We start from the raw sequence: 19,333 nt of genomic DNA, 5'->3' as shown, positions 1-19,333 counted from the left end.
ATCTTTCACAGCACATCTGGCAAAGCAAAGGTGACACACGTCTCCTCTGGCTTCCAGACAGCCTGCCACTCTTCATCCTCACACTAGCTCCCACGCAGCATTGTCCAACGGCTGATACTAACTGCTAAATATCCATTAGTGTCATGTGACTAAACCTTTCTCCAGAGAACAAAGGGACTATAGAGCTTCCTGAGAAAAAGCAGCCAGATAGATAAACACCACAAGATGTGAAAAAAAAGAAAAAGTAGCTTTAATAAGGAAGGCAGAAACTCACTTTCCTTTGACTGTTTCGATAGTGAGCCAGGAGGTATCAGTGAGAGCCTTGTAGTTCTTTGACCACACAAACTGAGAATTTTCAGTCATCTCGGAGCATTCAAAGATCAGCGAGATCACGCCATCGTCATCCACGTCGACCACAATCTCATTAGTGCCTGAGGAAAGACCATGTTGTGAAAATGGCATTTAAAAATCAATCCGAGGAAATGTGATGGAAAAGACAGATTAGTTTATTCGATTGGGTCTGAGCTTGCTTTATTTACCTGGGCGAGTCTGAGCGACGATGGGGTCTGTAGCTTTGGAGGGTCCGCCAACACCTGCAATATTCTTCGCCTGGACACGCAGTATGTAGGAGGCACCTTCCTTTAGGCCAGATACCTGGGTCACAGAAAGGATTATAGTATTAATGACACACTTCAGAGCAGTCTTCACATCCAGCATGCAATAGGATCCCACTTATGTAATATTTATTATGGGAAATGACAGTGCTAGAGCTGAGGTGGTCCAAAGAAACAGACTCTAATGCAGTGCAGATTCAATCAGTGCTCATTAGCTATATGTGTGTTGGTCTGGGAAAATCAAACATCACGGCAGCTACATTTTTGGAAAACTTTGACATAAGACAGCAAAATGACAGGGTTGTTTTTATTTTGGCTCAATTCTACTCTCGGCTGCACAGATCACAAGCCACTCTAACGAAGGCAGTCAAATTACTTAAAGAAAGATCTCCACAACCATAGTAGCTAAGTGTGATTTCCTCACACAGAGAGTGTTATAATATTTTTCAATTTCTGGAACACCACATGCCATAGCTGAATGGACACAAGCACGATCAGTCTGTAATCAGATGCCGACTCTCCAACTGTCCATGATGTTCTTGCGCCATCATATGGTCAAAACCTAGACGAGCACTGACACAAAGTTCTAAAATGTTTCAGTGACCTGATAAAAAGACATTAATTTAGAAATGTAGGCACCAGAGCAAAACTCACTCACTCACCTTGACGCCTGTCAGTTGTCAGCCTCTTACGAGGCTGTCTGTGTCTATCTTGAGCACACTTCATCTACCAACGGCTTGCTAGGCCTGTCACAGCTTCCCCAGACAAACAACCATTCACACACACACTCACACCTATGGGAAATGTAGAGTCACCAGTTAACCTAACTGCATGTCTTTGGACTGTGGGGGAAACCGGAGCACCCGGAGGAAACCCACACAGTTATGGGGAGAACATGCAAACTCCACACAGAAATGCCCCCGTTGGCTGTGAGATTCGAACCCGAAACCTTCTTAACAGAGCAAAACTGACTGAATTAATCAGCGAATACCTCCCTACCAAACAGAGTTCAGTTGAGTGAAGAGATGATGAGGTTTGTAAATATGAAATATCGTGAGTGACAGAGATTGATGTGGATAATCAAAGTGAGAAATCCATCATCTGTAGCCGCTTTATCCTGTTCTACGGGGTCGCAGGCAAGCTGGAGCCTATCCCAGCTGACTATGGGTGAGAGGCAGGGTACACCCTGGACAAATCGCCAGGTTATTGCAGGGCTGACACATAGAGACACAGACAACCATTCACACTCACATTCACACCTACGGTCAATTTAGAGTCACCAGTTAACCTAACCTGCATGTCTTTGGACTGTGGGGGAAACCGGAGCACCCGGAGGAAACCCACACTGACACAGGGAGAACATGCAAACTCCACACAGAAAGTCCCTTATCAGCCGCTGGGCTCAAACCCAGGACCTTCTTGCTGTGAGGCGACAGTGCTAACCACTACACCACCGTGCCACCCCCAAGTGAGAACTCCCATAGTACATTAGGTTGTAAATGTAGAAGTAGCTGGGCATCTTTTAGTGGAATTGGAAATGAATACTTCTGATTGAGATTCTTGCCAAAGAGAAACATAGTTCAGTTCAGGAAAATCCTCTAGTTTTCAGATCTACATACAGTAGACAATGTCAGAGTCTGACCACACACTGAATTTTCATCTTGATCGTCGGTTTCTTTATATGATGCAAACAAACCTTCAAGTACGTATTCTTTGTGGATCTATCCTGAACTCCTCTCCATCTGCCATTCCCCTCCTTGATGTCCACATAGTAGCCGGTGATGGGGCTGCGGCCGTTGAATATGGGCGGCTCCCAAAGCAGCACCAATGAATCCTTTCTCAACTCCAGCATATGAAGCCCATGAGGAAGGCCTGTGTTACCCAGACAAAAGCACAGAAACATAATGAATATGCTTTATAGCATGTAAAAATGGGTAGATTGATAATGAAAGGGAAGTGAACAATGGATAACAATGAATAAAGAGTACTTAGGACCTGGTCATATCGTCTAATTGCCCTTTTTATTATATGTTTGTAAAGGGAGACATCTGAAGGCCATTGATGATATTGTACACTGCAATTAGATTCACACTCACTCACACAAGGACTAATTCCTATCATAGTACAGATGTGAAACTTTTTTTTTATCACTATATGCACTGCAATCAAGAACAGATCACGCCATTAATGCTAATTCACCCCTACTAGCTATAAATCAATATGAGCTCATTAAAGGCAGTCAGTGAATCATTTGATTAACTTCCAACTTTACAGGAGTGAGGAAATGATGACCTCTACAGCTAGGTGTCGATTTAATGATTCATCGAGCATTGCTGTATGACAAAGCTGTATGAGCCTGCTTCAACTGACTCATTTACCTGGCAATGCAACAGTCCACTCCTTACACTCAAAGGCATCTTTGGTGATGCAGGACTCACTAATACCAGCCTGGTTAACTGCACGAACCTGGAACTGGTACCGGACATTCTCTTTCAGGTCCTCCACCTGACCACAGGGAGAGAAGGAAAGTCATTTCAATGTTGTTTTAATTTTGTACAGCACTCACAGCATAATGAATTTCCATTCCAGCTGTTTGAAATACAAAAAAAATGAGAAACATCAAAGAGCTGTAAATCTTTACAGCGATCTAAAGATTCCATCCATCCGTTATCCGTAACTGCTTATCCTGTGCAGGGTCGCAGGCAAGCTGGAGCCTATCCCAGCTGACTACAGGCGAAAGGTGGGGTGCACCCTGGACAAGTCACCAGATCATCGCAGAGCTGACACATAGACACAGACAACCATTCACACTCACATTCACACCTACGGTCAATTTAGAGTCACCAGTTAACCTAACCTGCATGTCTTTGGACTGTGGGGGAAACCGGAGCACCCGGAAGAAACCCACGGGGAGAACATGCAAACTCCGCACAGAAAGGCCCTCATCAGTCACTGGGCTCGAACCCAGAACCTTCTTGCCGTGAGGCGACTGTGCTAACCACTACACCACCGTACTGCCCCGATCTAAAGATGCACCAATTCAAAAAATGTGTACCAGTTTCAATATTCTGAATCAACGGAATCATTTCAGGCATGTCTGGATCAGTAAGGCGTCATCAAGTCTGTTTCTGAGGCTTTGTGGCTATACATGAGAAATTACTTGAAACCGCTCCAGTCAAACTTCTGAAGCTGAAGATCACAAGGTGAACTCTGCGAAACCATGAACCATGCTAAGAGCCATATGCTCACCATCACAAAATATCTCATCTCATCTCATTATCTGTAGCCGCTTTATCCTGTTCTACAGGGTCGCAGGCAAGCTGAAGCCTATCCCAGCTAACTACGGGCGAAAGGCGGGGTACACCCTGGACAAGTCGCCAGGTCATCACAGGGCTGACACATAGACACAGACAACCAGTCACACTCACATTCACACCTACGGTCAATTTAGAGTCACCAGTTAACCTAACCTGCATGTCTTTGGACTGTGGGGGAAACCGGAGCACCCGGAGGAAACCCACGCGGACACGGGGAGAACATGCAAACTCCACACAGAAAGGCCCTCGCCGGCCCCGGGGCTCGAACCCAGAACCTTCTTGCTGTGAGGCGACAGCGCTAACCACTACACCACCATGCCGCCCATCACAAAATATATAATTACAAAATATAAAATCCTGCATTCTTACAGGGCCTCTTCATGGCTCAGGGGCCCTAAGTGACTGTTCATACCACTCGTAATTTGAGATGGCCCTGGCACACGCAAACATCTCTTTCTGGCAAATGTATTTCCTTTTCCCACTGTGCACATCCATTTCCTTCCTGTCTGTGCCTTAGAGCCTCCCACTCCTTCAAGCTTTACTGAATCACACTGCATCACAGCAGTTCTAAATCATACTGCATTGAATCACATGCTACAACTGCATTTATTTTTCTGTATTTATATTTAACAATTATTCGCTGAGGTGAATATCAGTGAATAATAACCGAGGATATTCCCTGAGCCTGAGGCGGATAATCGTTTTAGTATAAATACACAGCTGATTGTTTAAAAACAAAATTAAAAATCGTATTCAGAACAAAATTTTGAATTTATTTCAAACTTCAAAAGCGGAATGCAAATGTAATAACGGTGCGGCGCAAACTTGTCACTTCTCTATGCCGGGTCACATAAAATACTTTGTTTTGAAATCAATAAAATAAATCACAACTCCACCTTACCTTTGAATAATTTTAGACCAAACTTCGTAGCATCTTTAGTGCTTTTAGGAACAGCATTTTCTTTCATCATTTGTAATTCTTCCTCACTTACAGTGACAAAGCAACTGGTACCATTTTGCCGAGTCGCTCGAGGTGATTATCGAGAAATAGTCTGAATTTCTTGACCAATCAGCATGCGTGATTTTCTAGATCATGTGCATATTTATACTCATAGTACATTATAGATTAGTGATTAAATCTGTTAGGGAGGAGAACTGCACAAACATATTCGAAAAGCAGAGACAGTAAGATGGTGAACATGATTCAAAAAGGTCTTAAGGTGTGCAACAGTACGGTCGCATTTTTCATTTCAAAATTCATCACAGATTCTGAACGAGGACAGAGGGGACAGACACCCTCTTCTTCCACAGCCATGCCTTTGTAAAGTGCGCAGAATGTAGTTTTGCATTGTTTTGTTGAAATATCCCTGGAAAATATGTCATCTTGAAAGCAGCATCTGTTGCTCCAAAATCTCAGTTTACTTTTCTGCATTAATGCTGCCATCACAACATTATTTGCATTTTCCATACCGTCCCAACTTTTTCAGAATTGGGATTCTTCTTCTTATTATTACTATTATTATTATTATGATACTCGGGCGGCACGGTGGTGTAGTGGTTAGCGCTGTCGCCTCACAGCAAGAAGGTCCGGGTTCGAGCCCTGTGGCCAGCGAGGGCCTTTCTGTGTGGAGTTTGCATGTTCTCCCCGTGTCCGCGTGGGTTTCCTCCGGGTGCTCCGGTTTCCCCCACAGTCCAAAGACATGCAGGTTAGGTTAACTGGTGACTCTAAATTGAGCGTAGGTGTGAATGTGAGTGTGAATGGTTGTCTGTGTCTATGTGTCAGCCCTGTGATGACCTGGCGACTTGTCCAGGGTGTACCCCGCCTTTCGCCCGTAGTCAGCTGGGATAGGCTCCAGATTGCCTGCGACCCTGTAGGACAGGATAAAGCGGCTACAGATAATGAGATGAGATGAGATAATTTGTCTGGTACTGTAGTGAATACATTTCCTCAGTACAGCCATATGCAAGCCTGTGGGACCCCCTGCAGGCCAATAAAGGCACACACACTGACAGATATAACAACAGAATGAGTTTAGCAGGAGTAATGTCCTTATTCTGTTCTACAACTATGAGGCTGCTTGATCCCAGCATCACCCAAACCTGGAAAACTCAACCCCTATATTTAACTAATTTAATTACACTGACGCTAAGTGTGACTTTTCTTCTCACAAGTACATATCAGAAATGCAATGTAAATATTTATTAACCGCCACTTTGTTGTAATGAACTTTACAATTCATATATTTTCTTTTAAACATTCAGTAACTCTTATTATTATACATACAGGGCACTTTTTCGATGGAATAAAAACGTGTTCTATTCCCATCTAGCGGGTTTCATTCATTTGGTTCGATGGCATGTAACTAAGTGTATTACATCACTACCCAATGGAGAATGAGCGTTGAATATGGTTTATGATATTGCATGGTTGTCAAGACGACATGACGTCACATGTCAGAGCTGATGCGAATATTCAGTGAGAGTTTTTTGCTACACATGTGCAGAAGCATTTCTTTGTTCGCTGGCGGCACCTGCAGTAAACTGTCGCAGTGAATTTAAAATGAAATAAGATGCGTATTACATGTAAAACTTCCATCCTCCATTGAATGTGTATGCATAGTAATATTGACTAGCTTTTTTTCATGGTCTATCAGATATATTCCATTCAGCTAGTATGATACTGAATGAGTCGAAGACTCATATCATGCTAGCTGAATGGAATATATCTGATATATCACTCAACACCAGCCAGTATTATTTAATTATTATACATACAGGCCACTTTTTCCATGGAATAAAAACATGTATTCTGTTCCCTCCTAATGGGTTTATTGATAGCAAGCAGTACTGTTATCATATCACTTATCCTCCATGTATTACACCACTCTACCCAATGGAGAATGAGTGTGCAATATTGTTATAATATTGCACATTGTCAAGACAACACGACGTCACATGTCAGAGCTCATGCGAATATCCAATGACAAAACTTTTCTGCTGCGCATGCACAGAACCATTTCTTTGTCCACCAGGAGAGAGAGAGAAGACAAGGCTAATCCAATGCTACTGCTAGGATTAGCTATGCTATAATGCAGCACTAAATAAATAAACTAAAAGCTGAAACTGAAAACGCGCTGAACACCCGAAAGGCTACCAAAACTTCATTAGATATTCTTCATGCATATTTACAAGAGAAAAACATACCAATGGACATCGAAAAACTGGAAAAGAGACACGTCGGAGATGTAAAACTTCCGTGCTAGCGAGCAACTGTGACAATTTGTAAACAAACATGGCCACAGGTTTGCTTCATTAAAAGCGGGAGATTTTGGGAGAATTTTGGCTGCCAGGTCGCTCTGTTGTGTGTAGCTGTCGATGTTGATTTTAAAAGTAACTAAGTAAATTACACAGGGGAAATAATAATAATAATAATAATAATAATAGGCTTAACTGCGCTAGCACTGGCCTTTGCTAACACTACACCGCCTAGAAGGCAACTGGACTGCCACGTTAACAGCACCAAGTTGCAGGTAAGCTCACATTGGCCTTTCAGAATGCTGATATGAAGACAGTGTGTATGTATAATAATAATAATAATAATAATAATAATAATGGCTTTTTATCATGGTCTATCAGATATATTCCATTCAGCTAGCATGATACCAAACTCATTTTCGACTCGTTCAATATCATGTTAGCTGAATGGAATATATCTGATAGACCACAATAAAAAGCCAGCAAATATTATTTAAATATCTTAGAAAGGCCGCTGGGGAATCCACACCTCTACTATTCTGCTCTTAAGAAAAGGGAAGTGTGTGCTGATTGAATTTTCTTTTTAGACTCAAAAAATGAATAATTTGAATGTACTGTCTTGCTTTATGTTAAATTAAACAAACTTTCATATTGGGGTGTACTCATTCTTATGTATTAATCTACTGGGTTGCTGTACAATTTACCTTATAAGTAGTTCCAGTAACAATCTTGGTGTTGATCTCATGCCATTTGCTTATGACACTGCCCTTAACGGTTCTGTAGTCCAGGTAGTAGCCCCTGATATCGGCTCCCCCGGTTTTAGCAGGAGCCTGCCAGTTCAACACCATGTAGTCCCGAACATGCTCCACCACAGTGAGAGCAGAAGGAGGAGAAGGCACCCCTACACAGGGAACACCTTGGGTTAATCCTCTACTCGAAATGACCAGAAATAAGCATCTCTTTCAGGAGAATATATCCCATGAGTCTGCTGTCTTGAGGATAAATTAACACAATATTATCCATCCTGTTGTGATCAATATGTGAAAATGTGTGCTTGAAATAAACATTGCATATTAAATGGGTAAAACCAAATGATGCTGTTACTCCAAAACAATACATTTTGCAAAGGTAAAATCAGTACATACAGTATCTGCTGATCATTTGTAATTTGTTCAGGTGAGATACATCACTAGTACTGGGGTAGGTTTCCCGATAACATTGCACTTTAGGGCTGAAGAGCGAGTTTAAAGACACTCTTAAGCAAAGAACGTTGTCTCTGTATGTATAGAACATGTTAATATTGTATTGTTGTTAAGCATTACATATACATCCAGCCATTATCTGTAGCCGCTTTATCCTGTTCTACAGGTTGCAGGCGAGCTGGAGCCTATCCCAGCTGACTACGGGCGAAAGGCGGGGTACACCCTGGCCAAGTTGCCAGGTCATCGCAGGGCTGACACATAGACACAGACAACCATTCACACTCACATTCACACCTACGGTCAATTTAGAGTCACCAGTTAACCTAACCTGCATGTCTTTGGACTGTGGGAGAAACCGGAGCACCCGGAGGAAACCCATGCGGACACGGGGAGAACATGCAAACTCCACACAGAAAGGCCCTCGCCGGCCACGGGGCTCGAACCCGGACCTTCTTGCTGTGAGGTGACAGGGCTAACCACTACACCACCGTGCTGCCCCAGTATTACATCCATAATGTGGTAATTAATAATTGAAACTATTTTAAATTTTTGGACAATAACATTTTTTATTCCAAGCATGTTTTTTTTTAAATTAAATTAACAAATGTTCACATGAAAGAATGAGCAAATAATAAGCTAAATAATTAAGTAAATGGGGCGGCACGGTGGTGTAGTGGTTAGCACTGTCACCTCACAGCAAGAAGGTCCGGGTTCGAGCCCCGTGGCTGGCAAGGGCCTTTCTGTGTGGAGTTTGCATGTTCTCCCCGTGTCCACGTAGGTTTCCTCCGGGTGCTCCGGTTTCCCCCACAGTCCAAAGACATGCAGGTTAGGTTAACTGGTGACTCTAAATTGACCGTAGGTGTGAATGTGAGTGTGAATGGATGTCTGTGTCTATGTGTCAGCCCTGTGATGACCTGGCGACTTGTCCAGGGTGTACCCCGCCTTTCGCCCGTAGTCAGCTGGGATAGGCTCCAGCTTGCCTGCGACCCTGTAGAACAGGATAAAGCGGCTAGAGATAATGAGATGAGATGAATTAAGTAAATGTTTTCTCTGTGCCCGCTCATTTCTTTGTTACCCAATCATGCAGTCATGATTACTTCATAATGTGGCAATTTTCTTCCTTTTATATACATGTACATACATACAAACACTAAATTAGATAATCACTTGCCGAATGGAGTTAAATTCAATTAAAATGTGTCGATAACAATGTGACATTATGATATCTAGACGTAATTCCATAACATATTGAAATACATTTATAATGTTTTGCATATATTTATTTAACAATGAACTCAATGTACTTGCAAGGTACAAGAAAAATTATTTAACACCAGTTTCCACCCATTGACTCTGAGAGTCCCATGGAGGCACATGACCATTCTGTGTATTTCTGTGTATTGCTGGGTTTCAGTCATGTCACTTTTCTGAGCGGTTTTACCAGAAGTGAAATAGCTGGTGGTCTAAATGGCTGCCGTAGCTCAAACAGCTAGCGATAACTTAGAGTACGCTTGTAATCTAGAAGCCACTGCTCGCTTTAGATCAGTGGCGGCTGGTAGTCTTTCAAACAGGGGAGGCTGGTCGGTTACGATATTTCCAGATTTTAAAAGAAAAAACACATCAATTTTGCCCATACTCTTGCCTCTGATCTGGCTGATTGTTGGCAGGGTCACAAACTGTGAAATAACAGGTTCTTTTGGCCCATTAGCCTACTGTCCAATATACATGATGGTGGTGTTGGGGGGGGTATATTTTAACATTTTATATTTTAAAATTGTGGCATGTTGTTTAAAAATTGACCTCGGCTGTGTTTTTGTTTAAAAATGTTTTCCAAATTGTAGCGGTGTTTAATTCATATCCAGAAAAACATATTCCAATATAATATACTCAGCATAAACATTTTAAATAGATTCTATATTTTTGGTCCATCCATGACATATTACTAAAGTAGCCTATTTACTGTTGCTGATGTGGGTCACTTGCTGTTAGCCAATTCACTTTCTCGTACCAGGAGAGCTGAAAGGAACGAGTATTATTCCCTACCTTTTTCACCAAGTCAATTTGAGGCGTTAGTCTACCCTGCTCTTTAATTTTAATTTTTTCCTCGAAAGGAAGACTGGCAAATGGCTTCGCCAAAATTAAATCAGCAATGCTTGGCATCCGTGCGCAGCTTTCTTGCTAGCTGACTAGCCCCCTCAAGTTCAAGTTCAGTCACTCAAATAAACGAAATTTCTGGAACTAAGATAGCAAACTTGACAACACTATATTTACACTTTATTTACAATGAAAATATATATAAACTAAAAAAGCTGGTAGAAACCGTATGTAATGAATGAAATCGAAATGTAAGCTGAGCTCTTACAATACACCACAGCACTTGTGAATCCGCATGGGACTGAACTGATGTTGCCAGATACTGCTGACGTTATCCAGCCCAAAATATGTTCAAAACCCGCCAAAATGCACTTAAAACCGCCTAATTGGGCGGGAAACCCCCAATCTGGCAACACTGTATCGCTGCCTGTCTATAGTTGAAACGAGCTGTCAATCAAAGAAAATATCCGGCCGCTTTCACCAATCACCAGTCTCCTCGCGGAAACTGCCATGTCCCTCCCATGTGAGGCTCGGAGTCCGTGGGCGGGCGTTTTCGCAGTATTTGTCCAATAATCGTCTTGCATTTTGAGATTGAAAAGCGCAGAGCTCCCAAATGCCATTGAAGTCCACTGAGGCTGGGAGTCCGTGAGACTCCGTGGGCAGGCGTTTTCGCAGTATTTGTCCAATAATCGTCTTGCATTTTGAGATTGACAAGCACATAGCTCCCAATCCACTGAGGCTGGGCTGCATCGCGCTGTCACAAGGGGGAAAAACTCACGCACACATTAGGCGAACTGGGGAAAGTTATAACGGAATGATTTCGCACTGTAGTTGGGTTGAGCACATATATTTCTATGATTCTGGATCTGAAATAGCAATGTTATAAAGTCGGCTATAACATAAGCCTAGCGCAATTCATCCTACACGATGTTTGTCATTTTTAGAGGAGGCTGAGCCTCCCTCGTTGTCTTAGAGCAATCGCCCGTGCTTTAGATATATTCAGAAGATTGCTATGTGCAATGGAATCGACCCCTACAGTCTGGGAAAGAAGGATTTGTCATATGATCTCAAAAACTACCCTTCAGTCGAGTTCCCCGACATCTCGAACTATCTGGTGTTGCAGACGTCCTTCTACCCCGCAAAACAGATGAAAGCGTGGAAGAGTATGGAGGCTTACAACTGTTTTGTATGTGGCTGGGTAAAGGACCTCAGTATCAAGTTGAATGAATCCTGTATGGGTTTTTTTAAGCTTTTTGTTCGCATCTTTACAACGAAGCGCTGCAAGTTGAAGTGTAAACAAACAGTTGGCTTGATTCTGACTTGTGTTGGCTCTCATCTCTCAGGCAAATCATTCACAAAGATCATCAGAAACCCCTTTAAAGACCTGGCTCTTAGTTAAACAGGACGGAGAAGTGATCACGGCGCATTGCAACTGTGTGGCTGGGGAAGAATTTTGTCGCAACCTTCATGCATATGGGCTTTGTGAGGAGTAAACAAAGAAACAGCTGGGGACTTTAGTGCATTGTGACTAAAACAAGTACCATAAAATAACGACACAGCAAGAAAAGTCCTTGAAAAACACTAAGGACAGCTGAGAGGGAGATACAAACCTTTCACCAAGTGATCACTGCAAACTCGAGCATGCTTCGACTCGGCTCCCTTCGATTTCAGCGAGAGGTTCAAAAGCCACCTTTCTCCACGTCTTTTTGTGAAATCCTGTGTTCGTTCACCCTTTTTTATTAGTTCATGGGGAACCCTGAAGAAACTTTGATCAGTTTCACGGTTTGATCGATTCGAACAACGCAAGCGTAAGGCATTTTTCATGCGAGCAATGCACCTTCTCCGTACAAACGCTTTGTCAACTGAGCTTGGTAGACCACCAGCTAAAGTTCTGAATAACTAATGAGGTGGATGTGACGTCACCCAGCAATTCGGCTGCGAGGAGATGCTCTTTGTTGTGAAAGTGTGATCCAGATCCATCCAGTTAAGAGCGAACTAAAGTACTACTTTGGCTAGGCAACTGTTCGGGAAAACCACGTTAGCTTAACGATGGATCTTAAGAGGCAGTTAAAGACACTCATAGCCTTAAGAGGCTTTTGGGAAACCCACCTCTGTCTTGTACTGCTTTAGACAGGTACCTAGTATTAACGTCCAAGTACTGTATAAAAGTTATGTTCCTAAAGTGTACTGATAATACCTTGTAACACTTAAAACTATCCCATGGAATTTGACTATTCTGTGTAGATAATATTTTATGAAGAATTTCTGTTATGCATTTTAATATGCTGGATTAAATGTTAATAAGAGAGAACATTTTTCTGAAAATACATTCAGTACAAATCAGCTCTTCTTTCAAGCAGGTACTCATATCATGCTTCTACTCACTGTGCTCTCCCCCTGTCATGACTCTGGGAAAGATCTGGACCCTCTTGGTCATGTTCGAAACACCGCATGCCCTAAAGTCATTTACGAAACACAGCAAGAGACACACAGCATGGACATACTGCATTGCAGAGTGACACAGACACAGTGTCACACTCTGCACTCTGAATTCAAGGCAGGTTAGTAGTAAAACACACAAGGAGACTACATGGCTGCTCTGGTCGAAGCTTTTAGTGGTGATAATATGGTCAGATGCTATTACAAAGCATTGCACATGCAGCACTGTCTCCATGCAGCAAGTCTACTTCAGAGTGAGAACAGCATCATTTGGCTGTGTCCAAACATGTCTTCAACATTGTGAGTTTAACTAGTGATCCTGTACTGCAGGGGTTCTACAGGGTCTTGTGATAAATGGAGAAATGAAAAGTGCAGTGATGGTGAAGAGTGGAGGAAGTGAAAGCTCAAAGACAGGCCCTAGTTGCATTATGGACTGAGAAAGTACTGTTGTGTGCAAATAGTCATAACCACAACTACAGTTGTGAAAAATGTAATGATGAAAGTCAGTTAATTTAGGTGATGCATTGCTTTCATTCTTATACTGGGTAGTACATGTCCACTTGCAACTTTGCATACCTCATACTATTTATTTCAACGGATAGCTCTGCTATGTTCCCGAAGCTGAAATTTATGCAAATGAGTGCAACTATCATATTGTGTTTAATCCATCTAGCCTGGGGTGGTGCCTTGAGTAAGCACTAGCAACCCCTTGCTCCCCCTGGTCAGGGTTACGACCGAAGACTGGATTTGGCAGACTATGCGGAGGAGACCACCACCTGGTGGTTCAACGGGCAGGAAGGCAGGCCCAGCAAAGCTTTTGTGGAGCATGATCAGGGCACAGTACAACACGTAGAACACTGCTGGCCATCACTGCATCTCAATCTAGCTCCAGCTGTCTTGATTCTGTCTTGCCCCTGGACCCAATTAGGTCGGGACGAGCGAGTGAGGCTGGCGGCTGTGCACCTCTCCCTCACTCTAATCCAAGTCATGCACAAGTCATGACTTCAAATTCAAATTCAAGTCCTGTGGCGATGGGCAAGTGGTGAAGCAGCAGATGTGGAAACACTGGGAGCTGTAGTCACGAACCTGCACACAGGCGGCCCAGGGCATAGGGTCACTCTCTGTTGGAACGAAGCAGCAGCAGAGTTCGGCAGCCCCCTGCGTATCTGAGCAGCCCTGTTTAGGATTCACCTCCATGGAGGAAGGGACTAGAAAAGGTGCCCCAAACATAGCCTGCTTCACCTCACCCTGGCCAGCACACCACGGCTGGCGGGGATCCCACTCAGCAATCGAAATACAACTGAAAGATAGTGAAGGTACTCAACCTTGGCATGTGGAACATCGACATGTGGGTGTAGCTTCAAAGCCCGAATTGGCATCATCAGTCACCTCCGGACCCACAACCCCACCACCCAACAAACTGAAGTCACGTTCATCTTCAACCCTGAAGGACGAACATCAATCCATCGACTGTATAAAACATGGATGGCGTGCTCCTGTTCACTCCCATTCTATAGAAATGAAGCCAAAATACCTCCTCCATATTGTCAAACTTGCAACTACAGTCTGCGCAGTAGAAACGTTCTCCTTCTCGAGTTTGTGCGGTAGATAGGAGAGGCCAAGTGAGGTATAATCCAATCCTTTTCGAGACCTGCCCCCTTCCAGCACGCTGAAGAATATATTCATGGTGGTCATCAGTCTTACACCTGTTCAGAGAACTTAAATATTTTCAGCTGGAGATATTTCATTAATACAGAAGTGGACATGAACATAAACTGAACTGATTAACCATGGTTTCAGGAAGAGCGGCTGGTTTAGACTCCAGTTGGCAGCGCACAGTGAATTAAAAACTTATTATTTGGGATACCTACTTATAAAATCCATCCTCATGTTATTAGTAGTGTATGTGTTCACTAAGGAACAAATTTCTTTTGCGCAAATATCGATAGCTGGCTGGCTGGATGTCATTAATACTGAAATAATACTGCTATCATAGTGACTATATGGCTAGGTAGCTAGAGCGATTAAACTAGCCTATTTTCTATTAAACATCTTGATGTCTGGAACATTTTTAAAGGTAGACTGCCTTTCAAATTTTTCAAGTTTAGGTCATAAAAAGAATTTTCCCCGACACCCATTATGTTTGTTTAGTGGACCAAAAGCTACTGAATTTGAATCACAGACTTCCAATATTATTATTATTATTATTATTATTATTATTATTATTTTTAATAGAACAATTAATGAATTTATGGCCACGTGGTCCTAAATTCTCTGCTATTTTTTCTTGCTTCACCATGACGCAATACAAGATACTACGTCATGCATCATGTGGTGGGCTTTCCCTGTTTGCGCAAGGCATTGTGGGATACAAATTTGAAACAGGAGAGAAAAATGGAGGACGTGAGTGTGCGAATGAAACGTGAAAAACTGACCACAGTAACGGAAAGAAAGAAGAAAAGACGTTATGTTGCGAGGGAAAGGAAACGCAGGACCAAACTAATAAATATCAGCGGTCAGCGAGCACCTCGGTGTGATCAGCTGTTCGTTTAGTGACAGAATGATGTAACTGTCAGTGCACGGTCCAGGTAAACCTGTAGATGGCAGTAATGCAACACTGGATGCCAGCTGCCGGAAAACCCAAAAGAAGAAGAAGAAGATGACTAAGGTAAGCATGCGCATGTGCACATGGACTTCCTATGTCTGCTTGACTGTGTGAAGTGAGCGATTTCATGCACATTATTTGCGAGAGAATCCCCTCAAATTAAATAATTTCCCAGCTACAGAATGGCCTGGGTTTTTTTTAGATATTACAGAAATAAACATATATCACAATGACCAAATTTCAGAGGGAACTAAATTTTACCGATTTTATGAAATCGAAAGGCCGTCTACTTTTAATAAAAATGGCATACAGTTTGTATTAGTGCATGTCTCCAGAAAAGTTCAAATAAGTAGGCATATAATGGTACATTCTGCGGGTAAGTTAGCTAGCTGGCTACAGCTGGTCTCTTTCAGGAAATCTGTCAATCACTTCATTCCCGAGTGCATCCACACCTTTTTATTTTATAGTAGAATAACATTTTCAAAACTAATTTCTGAGAGAAAATAAAAAATGTGCAGATATCAGCATAGGAAAAACTAACTGTTCGAATTGGTCACTGTAGATGGACAGACAGTTTTGATGAGAAAATTGGCAAGGGGGAAAAAAAGACTGTTTTGTCATTGAAACTCATGGCTAAATTTGTACTGCAACCAGCCAGCAGGGGCGCTAGACCTGTGGTGGCTTCACTTTTTCGAGATGATGCCCTGTCCATTTTTGATACAGTCGCTGGTTTAACTAATCAGACAATGGCTTAACAAAGGGATAAGTTACTTTAGATTTTCTTTTTTTTCTAGAGCTGTAAATTTATGGAACAATCTGCCGTTTTCATGCAAAAGTAGTACAGCTTTAAGTTCATTTAATACTGCCTTACTGCAGTTTCTGAAAGATAAACAACATAATTACCAGCTTCCTTAATCCTGCCATTATTATTATTATTATTATTATTATTATTATTATTATATTTTAAAAGCACTTGATTAAATACTTCAAAGTATATTATAAAATAGATTTTTATAGGCCGATTATATTTTTCCATGTACAGTGGTGCTTGAAAGTTTGTGAACCCTTTAGAATTTTCTCTATTTCTGCATAAATATGACCTAAAACATCATCAGATTTTCACACAAGTCCTAAAAGTAGATAAAGAGAACCCAGTTAAACAAATGAGACAAAAATATTATACTTGGTCATTTATTTATTGAGGAAAATGATCCAATATTACATATCTGTGAGTGGCAAAAGTATGTGAACCTCTAGGATTAGACTGCATTCTAATTCTAATTCTAGGAAAACACTGCATTCCAGCATAAGAACCTTATCCTATCTGTGAAACATGGTGGTGGTAGTATCATGGTTTGGGCCTATTTTGCTGCATCTGGGCCAGGACGGCTTGCCATCATTGATGGAACAATGAATTCTGAATTATATCAGCGAATTCTAAAGGAAAATGTCAGGACATCTGTCCATGAACTGAATCTCAAGAGAAGATGAGTCATGCAACAAGACAATGACCCTAAGCACACAAGTTGTTCTACCAAAGAATGGTTAAAGAAGAATAAAGTGACTTCCGGTCTGGCAGCCATGAGGTAGATAGCACACTATCGGAGCTCCCCGATCATCAAGAAAACGCCGTTATTTTTTTGAGGGATTGTTTCTTATTAACAGGACAAGTTAAAAAGGCGTTTATAATATGCCCAAACCAAAACAAAAAAGCGTATCACAGACGAGGGAAAGAGCTCAAACAACCGAGGACGAGTCAGTCGAGGACGACACACCCGGCCTTCCTGACATGGCGGAGCAACAGGTGGATGCAGACACGGCTAGCCTGCAGATGATATTGCAAGAGCTGAGAGAATTTCGGCGTGAAAATGTAGATACTCTTCGAGAGATACGAGAAGACATTAAGGCAACTAACAACAGAGTCGAAGAAGCCGAAATGCGAATTTCAGAGACAGAGGAAAGAGTGCAGGGGCTGGAAGAAGCTACGATGGAGCTGCTAAAGCTACAGGCTAAGCTGGAGGACAGGCTAACGGACCAGGAGGGGAGAGCAAGACGGGAGAATATAAGAATCCACGGCATAGAGGAGGGGTCCGAGAGCAACTCCACATCGATGATAACATTCGTGGAAAATCTGCTGAGGGAGAAGCTGGAGCTGCCCCCCACCCATGACCTGAAGATTGAACGTGCGCATCGCGCACTGGGACCGAAGCCCCCGGCTCAATCTCCCCCGAGATCTATAGTCGCTAAATTCTCCAGCAACAAAACTAAAGAAGAAATTCTGAAGTTGGTATGGCAGAAAAAAGGTTTTCTGTATAAGGAAAGAAGAGTTTTTGTGGACCACGACTATGCACCGGAGACCCTCAAGAAGCGCCGGGAATACGCAGAAGCGAAGAAGGTGCTGCGGGAAAACAACACATGGTTCCAGACGCCTTTCCCAGCCAGATTAAGGGTGTTCTACGAGGGTGAGACGTGCCTGTACAACTCGGCTGAGGAAGCTACGACGGACATGGTGAAGAGAGGTTTGCCCGTGACGATATTTAAACCACCGGTGAGCTGGGCTGATAGAGTGAAGGACCTGATGTGGCGCAAAGTCCGGTCTCCGGGGAGAGCGAAGCAGCAACCTGAGACGCCGCAGGATGGTTTTAAAAAGAGACTGGACGTTTTCAGGCGGTCTCACCGCTGATCTTGTTGCGCCTTAGAGCGGTTTCCCCACGGTAAGGATACATAGTAGTAGTGGCAGTGAAACGAACAATTAATTAACCGCTACTTTAAGATGTGTTTGGGACAGTTTAATGACATTAATAATACAACATGTGTGATCGGGGAAGCTCCGACTAAGCTAAAACATGGAACATTTTGAAAACTTAAAGGAGGGCCCTCCACAACTGGAGATGATTGGAGACTTTCCCTCCGAGCCGGCAAAACATCCCGGCTCCTTCAGGGTCACAAACGAGACCTCAAATCAGGAAGTTCAACTTGAGTCACTGGTAAAATGTATTAAGTTCATGTTTTCTTGGGACTGTTCAAGTCACGTTCTTTTTTCTGTTTGTGTTCTTATAGTGTTTGAGTGGAGGGGGGGTAGTAAGATTAAGAGACACATAATTTATAATGGAAAGTCCAAAAGTTCCACTTAGGTTGGCCTCTTATAATGTGAAGGGTGTACTTAATCCAGTTAAAAGAAGTAAAATTCTGGGTAAAATGAAAAGAGACAAGGTAGATGTAATATTCCTGCAAGAGACACATTTAACTGAATCCGAGCATGCTAAACTTAAAAGGCAGGGCTTTAATCAAGTTTATTCATCGTCCTATAAAACAGGACATAGAAGGGGAGTGGCAACACTGATAGCGAAAAGAGTAATTTTTGAAAAGATATCAGAAACCACGGACAAAGAGGGTAGGTATAGCATGCTTGTAGGAAAATTAGAAGGGTCAGAAGTCACTCTCTTAAATGTTTATGTACCCCCAGGTGCAACATGGGAGTTCTATAGACAAGTATTTGATCTCATGATTACAAAAGCCCAGGGAATGGTGATCTGTGGTGGTGACTTTAACTTGAGATTGAATCCAAAGTGGGATGTGTCAAGATCCACTCAGACTAACACAGTAAGCAAAAAGGTGAGAAAGATGATGAGTGAAATGGGCATTTGTGATGTATGGAGGGAGTTTAATCCTACAACTAGAGATTACACCTTTTATTCCCCACCACATAAAACGTACTCAAGGATTGATTATTTCTTCATGTACAGCAAAGACATTGGTGTTGTAAAGTCTTGTAAAATTGGAATAATGGACCTCTCGGACCACAGC

At 42.4% G+C, this 19,333-nt stretch overlaps 1 protein-coding gene across 1 annotated transcript in view; it reads right to left on the bottom strand.

The window, feature by feature from the left end:
• The window catches only part of myom1a (myomesin 1a (skelemin)), a 104,709-nt gene that overhangs the window by 24,159 nt on the left and 61,217 nt on the right, over window positions 1-19,333 (bottom strand). Inside the window, exons 20-24 of the mRNA XM_060932063.1 lie at window positions 7,891-8,087; window positions 2,993-3,119; window positions 2,311-2,486; window positions 540-654; window positions 275-431 (exon numbers count right to left, since the gene is read on the bottom strand). Coding sequence (XP_060788046.1) covers window positions 275-431; window positions 540-654; window positions 2,311-2,486; window positions 2,993-3,119; window positions 7,891-8,087 — 772 coding nt within the window. The remainder of the gene's footprint in view (window positions 1-274; window positions 432-539; window positions 655-2,310; window positions 2,487-2,992; window positions 3,120-7,890; window positions 8,088-19,333) is intronic.

Source organism: Neoarius graeffei, chromosome 1 (assembly GCF_027579695.1).
Source record: "Neoarius graeffei isolate fNeoGra1 chromosome 1, fNeoGra1.pri, whole genome shotgun sequence".
Classification (NCBI taxonomy): domain Eukaryota; kingdom Metazoa; phylum Chordata; class Actinopteri; order Siluriformes; family Ariidae; genus Neoarius; species Neoarius graeffei.
The sequence above is the reverse complement of the archived record's forward strand: the minus strand, read 5'-3'. Positions and strand labels throughout refer to the sequence as shown.